Source organism: Microcebus murinus, chromosome 14, assembly GCF_040939455.1.
Source record: "Microcebus murinus isolate Inina chromosome 14, M.murinus_Inina_mat1.0, whole genome shotgun sequence".
Lineage (NCBI taxonomy): Eukaryota > Metazoa > Chordata > Mammalia > Primates > Cheirogaleidae > Microcebus > Microcebus murinus.
The window spans coordinates 28,052,822-28,067,251 of record NC_134117.1 but is presented as its reverse complement, the minus strand read 5'-3'; the positions used below and the strand labels follow the sequence as shown (position 1 = coordinate 28,067,251).

Here is a 14,430-nt window from a genome sequence, read left to right as displayed (position 1 = left end):
GCAGAAGTTCCATAAGATGTCTCAGATTCCTCATCTGTAAGATGGCGACAACCTAATCGGGTTGTTGGAGAAGGTAATGCCTACAGAGAGCTTAGTCCGGTGCCCAGCGCCTCGGTACACAGCGCTGATATTATTAATGCAAAGCCATCGGATGCGTGCTTCAGCAGAGATTAACTGGGCCACACGGAGTGGAACCAACAGGGACAGGCCTGCACAGGGCCTTGTACACAGCAGCCACTCAGGAAACAGCGCGTTCTTTGCTGGGCATCTGCATACAGGATACGGTTTCCGCCTTTCCTGGGCTCACAGTCGCCAGGGCGTGACGGTGAGCCCCCTAAGCGCCGAAACTGGGAGGAAGGAGGATGCGGCATACATTCTTCAGCTTAGTCTCTCCCCGACTGTTCCCTGCTGGATTCTTTTAGGGCGAGGCGGGCGGCGAGGTGCCCGGTGGCCAGACGCGTGCTCGCAGGGCTCCGCGAAGGGCCCTGGGCAGGGACAGCGCTATCTCAGGCCAGGACTAAGCAGCCGAAGGCGCGCAGGCGCAGTGCTGACGAGTGAGCTCACCTGTGCTGGAGTGGGCGGAGCGAAACCCGGAGCGGGCGGGCGCGATGACGTCACGGGCACGCCGCCGCAGAGCGATTCGCGTCCCGGAAGCGGCGCTGGCGCGGGGAGTAGGCGGAGGAGATTCTCGGACCTGCGACTTCCGAACGGCCCCGGGAGGGAGCGGCGTCAGGGTGGGGCGGGCCTGAGGAAACGTACGGGGCCCAGTGGCCCTACCCGTCCCTCCTGCCCGTCCCTGTCCCTCCCCCCACCGAGCCAGAGACCAGGTAGGTAAGGTGCCACCGCTCCCCGCCCGATGTCTCCGCTGACCGTGCGAAGTCGGGTGTCTGGACGAAGCCGGGGCCGCCACCTGCCAGCGCTGCGACCTTGGGCGTGGCCTTGCCTGCCTGGGCCCGCATCGGGCTCCCTGGGCTGCAGAGGTGGTGGTCCAGGCACCTGCCGGCGCCGACCTGCTTCACACGTTCTGGAGCCCGTATCTCGCGCCCGCCCCTGAGTGCTTTCGCTGTGGCTCGGCCCGCGGGGTGTTAGGGCTCCTAGTGGCCCCTTTGTCACCTCCTTGCCAGTAGGGCTAGTTTAGGTTGCTGTCCGCTGAGGTTTCGCCCCCTCATTAGCTCCTTAGCGTTTGGGGTAGGACTTTCAAATTAGGGAAGAGCGTGCGGGTTCTGGTGGCTCTCCTTATTAGAGAGGGGAGTGAGAATGGGCGTTCTGGAAGGTGATGAGTGCCCCGTGGGCAGGGATACCCCAGGAAGTTGTTGGCAACCCAAGGAGAGAAAGGGGGCTGAGCAGGAGAGAGCACGGGAGTTCTGCTGGAAGGTGGTTCATTCACTCATGTAGCAAGCATATATTAATCACCGACTGTGTATAGAAACTGTCGTGAGTATAGGCTAGCTCAGAGTTAAGAGGGAAACTGGCAAGAAAGGGAGTTTTACTTTGATGTGATTAGTGCTATGGTAGGGTGACTATATGCTCATTCCAGAGGGTTTTACTGTCCATACTGGAGGAGGGGTTGGCAAAGACTGCGCAGGGCAAGGGACTGATGTTTAAGCTGATTATCTGAAGGATGAGTAGGAATTAGCCAGGTAAACACTGGGAGAAAAATATTCCAGGACATCATTTCTCTTGAGACCATGGGCTTCCTTCCTCCCCCCAGCAACTATATGTGCCTGGTCTTTATAGTTTATATTCTTGATGAGTCTGTGAGAAAAAGAGCATTGGATGGGGAGTCCAAAGAACAGGATTGTTTTTTTTTTTTTTTTGAGACAGTCTTGCTCTGTCACCCAGCTAGAATGCAGTGGCATCATCATAGCTCACTGCAACCTCAAACTGCTGGGCTCAAGTGATCCTCCTGCCTCAGCCTCTTGAGTAGCTGGGACTACCAGCGTGCACCACCATGCCCGGCTATTTTTTTCTATTTTTTTGGTAGAGAGGGGGTCTAGTTCTTGCTCAGGCTAGATAATTTTAGATGTGAGTAATTCATTTCACCTTGCTGGACTTCAGTTTCCTTCTCTGTGAAATGGGCATTCCACACGTGGCCCGCCTACCTCTTAGGTTTATTATGGGCAGCACATGAAACAATGCAAGTAGAAGTGTGTTGGGGACTGGAAGTACAATGCAAACGTTAGGAATTATTATGGTTACAGGATGCAGACATCAGAGCCTGAGGGGAGTGGGCCAGAGGTGGGCCCCGGCGTGATGCCTGAGGCTCTCCCAGAGTCTCCACCTGTCCCTACCAAGTCCCCAGCGTTTGATCTTTTCAACTTGGTTCTTTCCTACAAGAGACTGGAGATCTACCTGGAACCCCTGAAAGATGCAGGTGACGGTGTTCGATACTTGCTCAGGTACAGACTTTGTGGAGTTGCTCTGGTCTGCTGTGCCTTTTGCCTTCCTGCTCTGTAGTGACGCTGGCCATTTAGACAGTGGCTGGACTGTCCTTTCTGCCCTAGTGAGGAGCAGTTCTAGAAGGTGTGTGGGACCTCTGGGTTTATCCAGGCCTACCTTGTGTCTCAAGCCCAGCCCAGGAAAGGTAGGTACTGGGAATGATCTGGCCTTTTGACTGGGTTCTTCTTTGTGACAGAGTAAGTGCCTACCTCAGGACTGTTGAACAGCCTTGAACATCAGGCCTTCTACAGCTTAGATCAGGCTTTATTTTTTTATTTTCTCTGAACATTAGTATAATTCATATTGAAATTAGGATATAATTTTGAACAAAAGTTGAAGAAATACAAGTACCTATGAATAAATAGATTGCATTTTCACTAATCCGTTGAGATTATGTATCTCATATTTTTTCTCCTATTTTGCTTTGATTTTCATCCTCTGTAATTTTCTTTTTTCAGTTCACTTGATTTCCTGTGCTTGTATTTTAAATTACAGATATATGGCATCCCACTCCCTAAATACTTCAGTTTCTGTCTCTAGTTAAGGACATTGTCTTTCACAATCAAAGTTACATCATACCTAACAAAATTAACAATTCCTTGATATTATCTCATACTCAGTTCATATTTAAGTTTCCCAGTTTTCCCAAGAATGTACATCACATATAATCAGTTTGGCCAGATCAAATTCCAGTCCAGGACTGTGCATAGTGGTTATTATGTCCTTTAAGTCTTTTTCAATCTAAAACAGTCTCTTCTTTCCTGACACTGACTTGCTGAAGAGACTGAGCTGACTATCATGGAGAATTTCCTACCTAGGTTTGTTTGGTTGCTTCCTCATGGTGCAAACTGGAAGTTAAATTTAAAGGTTGGATTAGATTCAATTTAGGAAAGATTTTTTTTTTGTAGCAAAGGTAAATGTTGTGTTCCGTATTGCATTAGGAGTCACGTGAAAACCCAGTTGTCCTAAAGAACAGAGGTTCTTAACTTGGAGCCTGTGACTGGGTCTTAGGGGGTCAATGAATCCCATAAAACTGTATGTAAAATTGTGTGTGTGCACACATGTATGTTTCTAGGGAAAAGATTCTAGTTTTCTGGATTCATATTCTTATGGGATCTTCAACCCTGTAAAATGCCTGAGAGAAACTGGTAGGAAGCAGGGTGAGTTAGGTCAACCTTTAAGAGTGCAATTGCTATTGAATATTCATATTCATTTTTGCTTCCGTGTGGAAATAGTGGGCAGTTGTTTATTAGCTCTCTGATGAAGGCCCTATATTTTTCTTGTTCATTCCTTTAATTTATGGTAGTATCCCTAGAGATGAGCTAGTTGCTTTTTGGAGCTATGTTCTTTACTGTAAGATGATTGGGCTCTTGGTGAAAGGGGTAGGAAGATGATATGAGAATGGGTTCTTTTCTCATTTTAGAATCCCAGCATGTGTGACCAACTAGCTGAAATGCACTGTGGTCTTCCTTAGGGGAGTGGTTTTGCTTAGGGCCAGGGGCTTTCCTTAGGGGAAGGGCTTTTTCTGTTTGTGTGTGTGTGTTGCCCTTTTGTGGCAAAGCACAAAAGTTGAATATATCTTGCCCTTCTCCTTTTCCTTTACTGGTTTGTAATGCTTCTTGGCACACTAACGTGTTAGGGTTTTTCCATTTTGTGGAATGATTACTAGAAATTGGAGGATGTGGTAGGATTGGTTAAAGCTGGATGAGGAAGTAGCATTGACCAAAAAGCCCGCAGGAACCTGTCGTCTTTCTGCTGTTGGGAGAGGGAGCACTGGTCTGTGAAAGTAGCTGTCAGATTAGTTTGTGCTTTTGATTGTTCTTTTCTTAGGAAAGAGGATTTGACTTTGTAGGAGGACCTAATCTTGGGCTCTGGCTATTAGGTCTGCAGCTTAGAGTTGCAGTAAATTGTTAAGAGAATGAATCTCTTCTGGGATCAACTACTCTGCTAGGTCGGTCTCCCAGGACCAAAGTGTCAGTGAAGACATTTGATAGAAGGGGAGAGGTTTTAAAATGAAAGTGACTTCAGTGGCAGTGTGATGTTTTTATTTCTGAGAAGGGATTGGCTTTGGACCTGGCTCTTATTTTGCTTTTACCTTGGTAGCTGCCACCAGAAGTTCTGAGGCCTAATTAGGGTGGTACAGGTAGAGTGTGTCGAATTTCAGGAGAAGAGCAAAGATAGGTCATTTTGTTTCCTCACTTATAATTTTTATCAGAAAGTAAAAGCCTCACATAAATTAGTTCCCCTCATTTAGTAACTCTGAAATAACTCCAGTTAGAGCACAAGAAAATCCATTTGCATTTTGAATACTTTGCTTGCCAGCAACTTTTATCTGTTTATTTTTCTGATTTGTCTGTCTCAGCTCTGATTGCTCACTTGATATATACTGTCACTACCCCTAGAATTTGGGTGTCAGTTGCTTCATTATGATGTCTGCACTCCTCTTTCCCTACTAAATGTCCCTCATCTGGGACTAAGCCAGCAGCATTTGCTTGTCCTCAGCAACCTGGGTCTCTGGTTGTCTCTCATTCCCCTTGGGGGGCTCCTGTGCTGCCATGTGGTGGGGGTCGTGGGGGGGCTGCATCAGGGTTTGCTTCCATCTGTTTCCATGATTTGCTGAGAGAATGCCATACCCTAGTTTCATTTTCATTTTCCAGTATAGTAAAATAAAATTTTTATCATTTTTTTCTCCTTTTGAATTAATGTATGTTCAAAATAAGCTCTCAAACTCTCAAAATTACAGATATAAGAGGATAAAGTCACAAATGGGGTCAAAAAAGTCCATCATTTGTTCTTTCTTGATTTCTCTATTAGATGAATTTTGGCAATGATTATATGTTCTTATGAAATTATAAAAAAGAATAAAGGAAAATATTAAAAATATCAGCTTCATCTCTTAAGGAGAATACAACCTTATAAAACACAGGTTAAGCAGTATTATCTGATATTTTATAAATTCTTCCTTCTGAGAGAAAGTTGGTTTTCTGATTCCAGGTGCTAATGTGTGACCTCTTAGCTTTGTTTCTGGTCACCTGTCCAAGTGAAAGGCTGCCTTTGATCTCCCCTTGCTCCTCCTTGTCCCAGGAGGTGTCCCAGGTGTCCTCTTCTTCTCCCATGGTGTCCGCCTGTGCTGCCCCGCCTCCCCTCCCCAGCTGGAGGAGCAGTATTCTGTAGTGACCAGGACTCTCTGTGTTGTAGGTGGCAGACGCCTTTGTGTTCCTTGCTGACCTGCCTGGGCCTCAACATCTTGTTTCTCACTTTGAATGAGGGTAAGAACTGCTTGCATGGTCCAGTGGTTTCTTGTGGATGAATGCGGGGGAAGAGCACTGAGATGCAAGATGCAACCCTGTGTAGGGAGTGCTCTTCTGGCCCTGGAGCTGGCTGTCCTCCGTGTCTGCTTGGTGTCAGAACACAGGCTGCAGAGACCATCCAGGCTGAGCCGCCTGGTGTGACCTTGGGCAAATTACTGAACCTTTCTGTTAAGGCCTAATTTTTCTCATCTCTAAAGGGAGGATAATAACACTGCTTTCCTTCTAGAGTGTTTGTGAGGAATGAGATAGTCTGACACTTGACACAGTGCCTGACACACAATAAGCAGCCGATACATTATAGCTGCTATTATTGTTATTATTGCTTCCATCTTGACTGATTGCTGGTACACTGACCTTTTGCGATTTTGGTTCCCAAGCTGATTCAGGGGTCATGTGGGGACATGGCATGGGGTGAGGGGACCAGGAAGATGAGCTGTTAAGGGATTTTTGCTGTATCTGTTGATTCCTCTGGTTCGGCAAGTGAGCTGGCGGGAGCTGCTGGACAGTCACAGCGAGGAGCCGCAGGAAGACTTTGAGATAGAAATGTGGATGGTGGAGGTCTCGGGGTCCTGGGTAGGAGCGTCTCCTGCAGGCTTTTTATTACCATACATGCTGTGACCCAGACCTTTCCCTGGTTGGAACTGGCAGGTAGCTACAGAAAAAGCCAAACCCCTTGGTGGAAATTAGTGAAGGGTCTGGGACAGAATGTTCTGAGGAGCTGGGCCTCTATTTGTTTCTCAAGTGTCTCCCTTGTTTCTCACAGAGATAAGGATTCAGTAGGTTGAAAATAAACATAGTTCACACAAGATCTCATCTTAGCTGGACTCCTCTTTGCCTGATCAAAACTTCCTAGGATGTTAGATTTTTCTGAGTATATTTCCAGAGTAAATCAGTTTATGTGACAGATATTTAACAAGCATTTATTATGGGCCTGCTGCTCTATTGCTTGCTGTTGGGTTACCATGTTACATGGAAGAAGTTCCTTCTTTGAATTTTATCTCAGCTTCACCATTTCCCAATCCACGGTGGTCTGTGGTACCCTAAAAGCCAAAGGAAAGACTTCCAGTCTGCCTTAGTGGCCCAGAGGTCTGCATGTCGGTCATTGGGAGCTCCCAGCAATGAGACTCCAGCATGAGCTGCCTACTGTGTGCTAGCAGTATTTTTAGATGTATTAAAAACAAAGCTGGGACTCTAGCAGTGACCAAAGAGACAAAGTCCCAGCCCTCAAGAGCTTGCTTACATTAGTAGAGGAGACAGTGACATGCCCACAATCTGTCATATGGTGATAAGGGCTATGAGGACAAAGGAAGCTTGGTTGAGGGGGCTGGGGAGTGGGCATGAGATCCTGTGTCATACAGAGATCAGGGAAGGCCTTTGGGTAGTGGACATTGGGGTGGGTAGGCTTCTGGCCCTTGCTTGCCTGTGTCACCTGCAGTGTTCTTGGTCCCGTAGGCGCATGGTGCTCAGTAGGGGCCCTGGTGATTTCAGTGCCCGCCCTGCTGGGCTATCTTCAGGAGGTGTGCCGGGCTCGGCTGCCCGAGTCTGAGCTGATGCGGAGGAAGTATCACACGGTGCGGCAGGAGGACCTGCAGAAAGTTCGCCTGTCCCGCCCCGAGGCTGTGGCTGAGGTGAAGAGCTTGTAAGTATGGAAGAGAGGCCAGGGAGGTGGGGGCACTAGCCCGTTATGACAATAACAGCAGCCGCCATGCTGACCGTTTTCTGTGCACACCAGGCATTGTGTTAGGCAAACCACAGATGTTATTTTATGTAGTGTTTTTAATGGTTCTGGGAGGTGGCTTCTATTACTATCCTCCATTTATGGATGCAGAAAAGGCTTTCTTACACAGCTAGAAAGTGGCCACGCTGGGATGAGAATCCAGACCCAGCTGATTTCAGTTTGTTCTTTTCACTAGAGAGACGGTGTAGAGTCTTGACTAAGCACATGTGTGCATGAGCCACTCCAATCCTGGCTCTTCCGTTTACTTGCTGTGTAATGTTGGGCAAGGCGCTCAGTCCTCTGTTAAATGGGATGATAACAGGGATGATAACAGAGAAGTTATTAAAATTTTGCTATATTGGCTTCATCTGTCTCTCCACGTATACACATTATTTTCTTTTGAACCATTTGAAAGTAGCACACATTATACTTGTTTACTCTGAATACTTCGGAGTATTTCCCAAGACCAAGGGCATTTTGTTATATATCCACAGTACTGTAATCAAAATTAGGAAATTTAGCATTGATAACATTAGTATTAGTACTATTATCTGATACAGTTCATAGCTAATGGATAGTTTGTAATATGTAGTTCATTGTACCGTTGTGTTAATGAAGTTCTTTATATCAATTTCCCTTGCTCCAGGATCTAGTCTAGGATCATATATTACATTTATTTAATAGTTTTTATGGTCTCTTTAGTTTTCTTTAACCCAGAGCAATTCCTCATTTGTTTCTCTATTTTTTAGAATCTCCCTTGGTTTTAGATTATTTAGTTCCTTGTGATTAGATTCAGGTTGTGCATTTTTGGCAGGAATATGACAGGGGATGGTCATTGTTAGTGTGTCCATAGCAGGAGGCACATGATGTCAGGAAATGTTAACTCTGATCACATGGTGAATGTTTCTACCCTGTAAATTATCATTGTATTCTTCCTTCTTAGTAACTTGAGGGGAGATACTTTGAGATTGTGTGAGTATCTTGTTTCTCATCAAGCATTCACCCACTACTTTAAATCCACTGAGGGGTCTTGCCTTAATCGGTTTATGACTACAATGGTTGCAAAGGTTATTTTCTTTGTTTCTTTCTTTTTTTTTTAGGTAGAATCTTGCTATGTTGCCTAGGCTAGAGTGCAGTGGTGTTATCATAGTTCACTAGAACCTCAAACTCTTGGGCTCAAGCAATCCTCCTGCCTCAGCCTTTCGAGTAGCTGGGACATTAGGTACCCACCACCATGCCCAGCTAATTTTTAAAAAATTTTTATAGAGATGGGATCTCACTATTGCCTAGGCTGGTCTTGAACTCCTGGGCTCAGGTGATCCTCCTATCTTGGCCTCCTGAGTAGCTGGGACTACAGGCATGCAGTCCAGCCCCCATCATAAAGTGCTTCCTTACTTTATGGTACAACAGGATGTTCAAGTTCATCTTATACTTTTCTGCCCCAGCCCTAGACTCAGCCTTTTCTCTAGGGAGTCCTTCAGAAACCCAGATCTGGGTACAGGATGTGGTCATGGCTTCTGGGGTACATCCATGTTTTAAAATCTCCCTCAGGGAGTCTGTCAGGTAGAGAAACATTGATTTACATCCTGCCATTTATCCTCATATAGCTGCTATGTACCTGTAAAGTGAGTACTCTGTTCCTCATTTTATAGATGAGGAAATGGCAGCCCTGGAAAAGTTAAGTAGCCTGCCCAGCATCCGCAGCTAGGGAAAGAACAAAGCAGGAAGCCCTTTCCACCTCAGCAAGGGGCCCTGAAAAGGGGACTGAAATGTACCTGGGGTGGCTTGGCCAGGCTCTTTTCTCCCAGGCTCTCTAGACTCCTCCACTGTGTTTGAAGAGATTCCCAGGCTCTGCATCTCCAGGGCTTCGGTCCTGCCCTGTGGGTGGTGGGGTAGGGCCTGCCCACTCACCGAAGCCCTTGTGTCTGCAGCTTGATCCAGCTGGAGGCCTTCCTGAGCCGCCTGTGCTGCACCTGTGAAGCGGCCTACCGCGTGCTGCACTGGGAGAACCCCGTCGTGTCCTCACAGTGAGTGGCCCCTCCTCTCTCGCTACCACCCTATAGGAATTTGCAGCTTGAACCCGAGCAAAGCCAGCTGCCTGAGAGGGCCTTGGCCCCCCTGCTTCAGGGGAAGAGCAGCTCCTGGGCTCTTGCGTGTAGATCTGCACACAGGCTGTGGGCTCTAGTGCACTGCTTTTGTTTAGGTAATTTTTTTTATGTGTGGTAAAAATATTTTAATAATGGAAAAATAACTCACCATGTAATCCACCACCAGGAACTAGCAGCTGATCTCATGTTTGGCTTGCCTTTTAGAGTTTGTCATATGCATATACTTTATAGCTTTATAGATTCATAGTGTATGTTAGGTTTTTCTTTTTTTTCCACTTACTGTTATATCATAAATGGTTTTCTTTGTTGCTGCATAGCCTTTGGAATTATTTGTAATGTCAGATTAATGTAGATGGTGAATATATTATAATTTATAGACCCATTCTATTATTTAGTCAATTTCTACTTTTCATTACTACCCCTGTGGTGAACATTTTCATGGATTTAGCTTTAATCTTTTGAAAATTTATTCTTAGAATAAATTCAAGGATGAAACTACTGCGTCAAATGGAATGAATGTTTTTGAGGCTCTTGTATATGAATAATAATGATAACTAATATTTATTGAGTCTTCCCTGTGCCTGGCACTGTGCCTGTCACTCTTCATGGTGACTGTTAGGTAGGCGCTGCTTAAGCCCACTTCATGTGTGAAAGAAGCAATGCCCAGGGAACCAAGAGACTTCTCAGGAACCAGGTTGAACCAGTTTATGTGTCCCTAGCCTCAGACACTGCTATAGCCTCACTGTGTCATTCTCAGTAACCAGCGACTTGTGGGTAGTTCCTAGTCTTTCCTGGTCACTAGTTTCCACTGGTTTGATTAGCACGTCTGGCCGGTTTGTTAATTGTGCCCGGAGCTATTTCTTACCCGGACCTCGGGTATGTGGGTGTGCTCCAAACCTGTTTCTTTTGGATATTGTGAATTCCTGATCCTGTGGTTCCTCTCTGTCATCCAGGTTCTATGGGGCTCTCCTGGGCACGGTTTGCATGCTGTATCTGCTGCCACTCTGCTGGGTCCTTGCCCTTTTAAACAGCACGCTCTTTCTGGGGAATGTGGAATTCTTCCGAGGTAAGCCCTGAGGAGGCTGATGGAGGTGGGGCCCAGGCTGGCTCTGGGGTGAGGTTAGGCTCCCTAGCCCCTCTGTCTCTGCAGCTGATCATGTGTTTGCTGTGCCTTCCACGAGGGGGCTGTACCACACTAGGGTCCTCCCTCCAAGGGCTCTCTTGTGGGCTCTGCGTCTCTGAGTTGTTAGATGAAGCTGATGTCTTGCCAGGGGGGCTGTTACCCTAGTCATCCCCACTCTTTTCCCAAGGGAGATGCGTCACTGCTTACATGATAGGACCTGGGAGATGAGGTAGGGAGTTTTCCTAAAGCTGATGCCTGTTCCCCGGGCTGCAGCCACCTGGGGTTGCTGCCACATCTCTGTGTGATCCCAGAGTACCCTTCTGTCTTTTGGCTTCTAAAGTGCCGATACAGTGTGGCGAGACCCTGAGTCACAGAGGCCTGGGCCTGTGTGTACATGTGGGTGATTGCTGTATTTGTTTTCGTCCTGTGGTAGGGTGATTAATACAGAAGTCACAATTTGTGGAGCAGTTACTACATTTAATTTCTCTGGCAATGGGGGGCAGGTGGTGGTATCTGTTTTGTTTATGAGGCTTAGGTAAGGTGACTTGCTCAGAGTTAGGAGGGTGACTCTTTCCCACAGCAGAAGCTGGGGTGCTGGAGGAAGAGGCCAGCCAGCCGTGGAAGTGGGTGCCCTTTAAGTGCCACTCATAGTGTCTCTTCTGCCTCCCACTCCGTTCTCCTTGCCTTGGTAGTGGTGTCTGAGTACAGGGCATCGCTGCAACGGCGCCTGAACCCCAAGCAGGAAGAGCATGCGTCCGACAGCCCACCACCACCGGATGCTGGGGGGAAGGGTGCTGCGCTGGACAGCACGCCTGCCCTCACACCGACGGAGGTGAGTGCCCCCTCCTCAGGGCAGAGCCTGCTGTGCGCAGGTGGTGGGCCCGGGACCAGCTTGTTCATACCATGTGGCTCCTGGGCTGGCCTGTTGTAGTTCCTGCTTCATCCAAGGCCTGGTCTCCTCTGAAGTGCTTAATAACAATAATCGTAATAAAGATAGCTACTCTGTGCTTATGGAGTGCTTACTCTGTGTCAGATGCTGTTCCAAATACTTTCCTGATATTAATACCATGGGGTATAGGTTATTTCTGAGAGTGCGATTCTTCCCATTTGCAGAAGGGAAGGCTGAGGCATGGAGTGGCTGGCTAAGGTCTCACAGTTAGTGGGTGGTGGGGATGGGTCTCAGACCCCCGGTCTGGTGTTCTAGAGCCTGTGCCTTCAACCACTGTGCTGTCTGGCCACCTTTGCTCCAGACGTGGTCTTGTTCCCCTCCCTGTCCTTGCTGGGTTAGAGGTTGCTCTCTTTCCCATGACTTCCTTCTTTCTTGCGGTCATGCCACTTCCTAGTGTTTTGGGAAGCCTGGATGCTGGCGCAGGGAGGTGGCCCTCTGCCCGGGCTGCCATCCTTCTCCTTCTGTCATAGAGTTTCTCTTCCCAGGACCTCACGCCAGGCAGTGTGGAGGAGGCTGAAGAGGCTGAGCCAGATGAGGAGTTTAAAGATGCGATTGAGGTGGGTGGCCTTCCCAGCACCCCTGCTGACCAGCCCAGAAGATAGGTGGTCTTAGAGCTATGTTTTCTTTTAAATTTGTTTTATTAATATTTGCTTATTCTCTTACATTCAAGTGAGAAACCAAAACTTGCTCTGAGCTAGGGCAACTCACAGGTTGAAAGGGTGCCACTGAACCCCTCCCCTGTCCTGTTTCTGGTCCAGCCATCTGTCCTGTGTGCCCAGGGCAGGACTGGCTGTGGGAGCCCCTGGGAAACGCCTTGCTGAGGGAGTTGGATGATTTCTTGCCTTTGCTGGAAACCCGGGGCTTCGTGACTTTGGTGTAGGCAAGGCAGATTTGGAGGAGGTCACTGCCCTGGGTCTCTGCTCTTCTGCAGAATGAGCTCTGAAAGATGTCCCTTTGGGGGGTTGGGAGGGGAAGTAGGAGAAAGTGGTTGCATGGCCAAGTGCTAGGTCTGGGGAAGTTAAATATTAGCCTTCTTGATTTTAGGACAGTGATACAAACTGAGAGTTTGCAGGAATGTTTTATTTGGCATACAACGTTTCAAAATAATTTTTCAGCCAGTGTTTAGACATGGGGAGAGATTTTAGTTAGAACTCTAGGTTTCCAGTTTCTCTGGTAGCCCTGAGTCTGCAGCAGTCAGTGTAGCTGAGGAGTGACTGTTCCCTTTAGACAGGTCACGTGCTGTCATTGTGGTCCCCAACACCACCTGTTATCCCCATTACTGAGGCCAAATGGTAGTTGCCATTTATTGTAACTTTTGCATTATTATTTTGTTAGAGTAGGAAATAGTTTTTCTTTGTTTACATCTCTTTGTAAAATGGGAAATTGAGATATGAGAAATGAGGATCTGGTGGAGTTTCAGCAGGCTTGTGATATACACCATGCCTGCTTCACTCCCACGTTGGCCCAGGCCGTGAGGGCATTTGAATTTTCAGCTACTGAGAGATTGAGCCAGGATTATGACACATGACTGTAGACTGAACCTTGGTGAGGGAGGGTTTGTATTGCAGGGGCTTTCAAGCAGTTTTGTTCATGACCACAGTGAGGAACACATTTTGCATCTTGACCCAGTTCACACATACTGTCTGTAAAATATGTAAAATTTAAGAAAACAAAAGTTTCCTGAAAATATATTGTAAGGGTTATTTTCTTTCCTACTCTGTTATATTCTGTTTTATTCAAATAATGACCCACTAAATTAATTTCACCCAGTTTGAAAAGCAGGAGTCCCCAGCTCTCTCCAAGTGTAGTCGCTAGGATTCTCTTGGGGGGGGGGGCATCTGTTCGCATCACCCTGTGGGTGGTGTGCAGAGTTCAGAGCAGCCCTCCTGCGTTTCCTTCTGCTTGGAGGCCCCTCCCAGCAGTTTCTTTCTTCTTGCTATCTCTCTCTCTCTCTTTTCTCTCCTTCTCCCCTGCACCTCGGGAGGCAGGAGACCCACTTGGTGGTGCTGGTGAGTAGCAGCGTTGCTGAGGTGGGCAGGGGCTGGGGGGGGGGCGCGGCTGAGCCAGCTGTGGCCACACCTTGTGGGGTCTGCTGTGCCAGGTGCCTCTGCACGCAGGTCCTGGAGCCTTGCCAAGAGCTGGGTGGGACTGGACAGAGCTGTTCCCTACAGGAGGATGAGGAGGGTGCCCCGTGCCCAGCAGAGGATGAGCTGGCCCTGCAGGACAATGGGTTCCTGAGCAAGAATGAGGTGCTGCGCAGCAAGGTGTCTCGGCTCACAGAGCGGCTCCGCAAGCGTTACCCCACCAACAACTTCGGTATGGCCAGGGAAGACGGATGGGGCTGGGCGGGCAGAGGGAGGAGTGGCTGGGAGGGACTGATGGGACTGTGGGGGGTGTACTCCGGCCACAGGGGTGGTTTTAGAAATGTAGGTGCTGACTCATAACAAGAGCAGGTTGTAGAGTTATATCCACAGGACCCTGGGAAATTGGCACATGCTCAGCAGGTCTGTTGAAGGACTGAGTGTGGGTTCCCTCTTTTCCCTCTGTCCTTGTTAAACATCAGCTTGCAGGAAGACAAGGACCTTAGTTTGGGAAATGCCACCCCAGGACTGCAGGGAGCTGTAATCCGGAGGCAGACAGAACCTCAGAAGTGCAGCTAAATGGCTGAGAATGGAGTGGAGTTTCATTGCCTGGTGCAAATCCTGGCTCAGCTTGGTGTCCTTAAGCAAATTATGTCACAGCCCTGTGCCTCAGATTCCCCTTCTATAAAGGGGGATAATAGT

The 14,430-nt window shown here is 47.9% G+C and overlaps 1 protein-coding gene across 9 annotated transcripts in view; it reads left to right on the top strand.

Moving 5' to 3' along the window:
- The first annotated feature begins 637 nt into the window (after window positions 1–637).
- Window positions 638–14,430, top strand: part of ZFYVE27 (zinc finger FYVE-type containing 27) — a 53,854-nt gene continuing 40,061 nt past the window's right edge. For 2 of the 9 annotated variants that reach the window (XM_076009881.1, XM_076009884.1), the window contains exons 1-9: window positions 638–827; window positions 2,202–2,399; window positions 5,638–5,708; window positions 7,203–7,389; window positions 9,399–9,494; window positions 10,529–10,641; window positions 11,391–11,530; window positions 12,133–12,204; window positions 13,819–13,963. In XM_076009881.1, coding sequence (XP_075865996.1) covers window positions 2,203–2,399; window positions 5,638–5,708; window positions 7,203–7,389; window positions 9,399–9,494; window positions 10,529–10,641; window positions 11,391–11,530; window positions 12,133–12,204; window positions 13,819–13,963 — 1,021 coding nt within the window. In that variant the 5' untranslated portion in view covers window positions 638–827; window position 2,202. Of the gene's footprint in view, window positions 828–2,201; window positions 2,400–5,637; window positions 5,709–7,202; window positions 7,390–9,398; window positions 9,495–10,528; window positions 10,642–11,390; window positions 11,531–12,117; window positions 12,205–13,635; window positions 13,657–13,818; window positions 13,964–14,430 lie in introns of those variants that run through there. The other 7 variants (XM_076009885.1, XM_076009882.1, XM_012767873.3 and 4 more) reach the window with 7 other exon arrangements.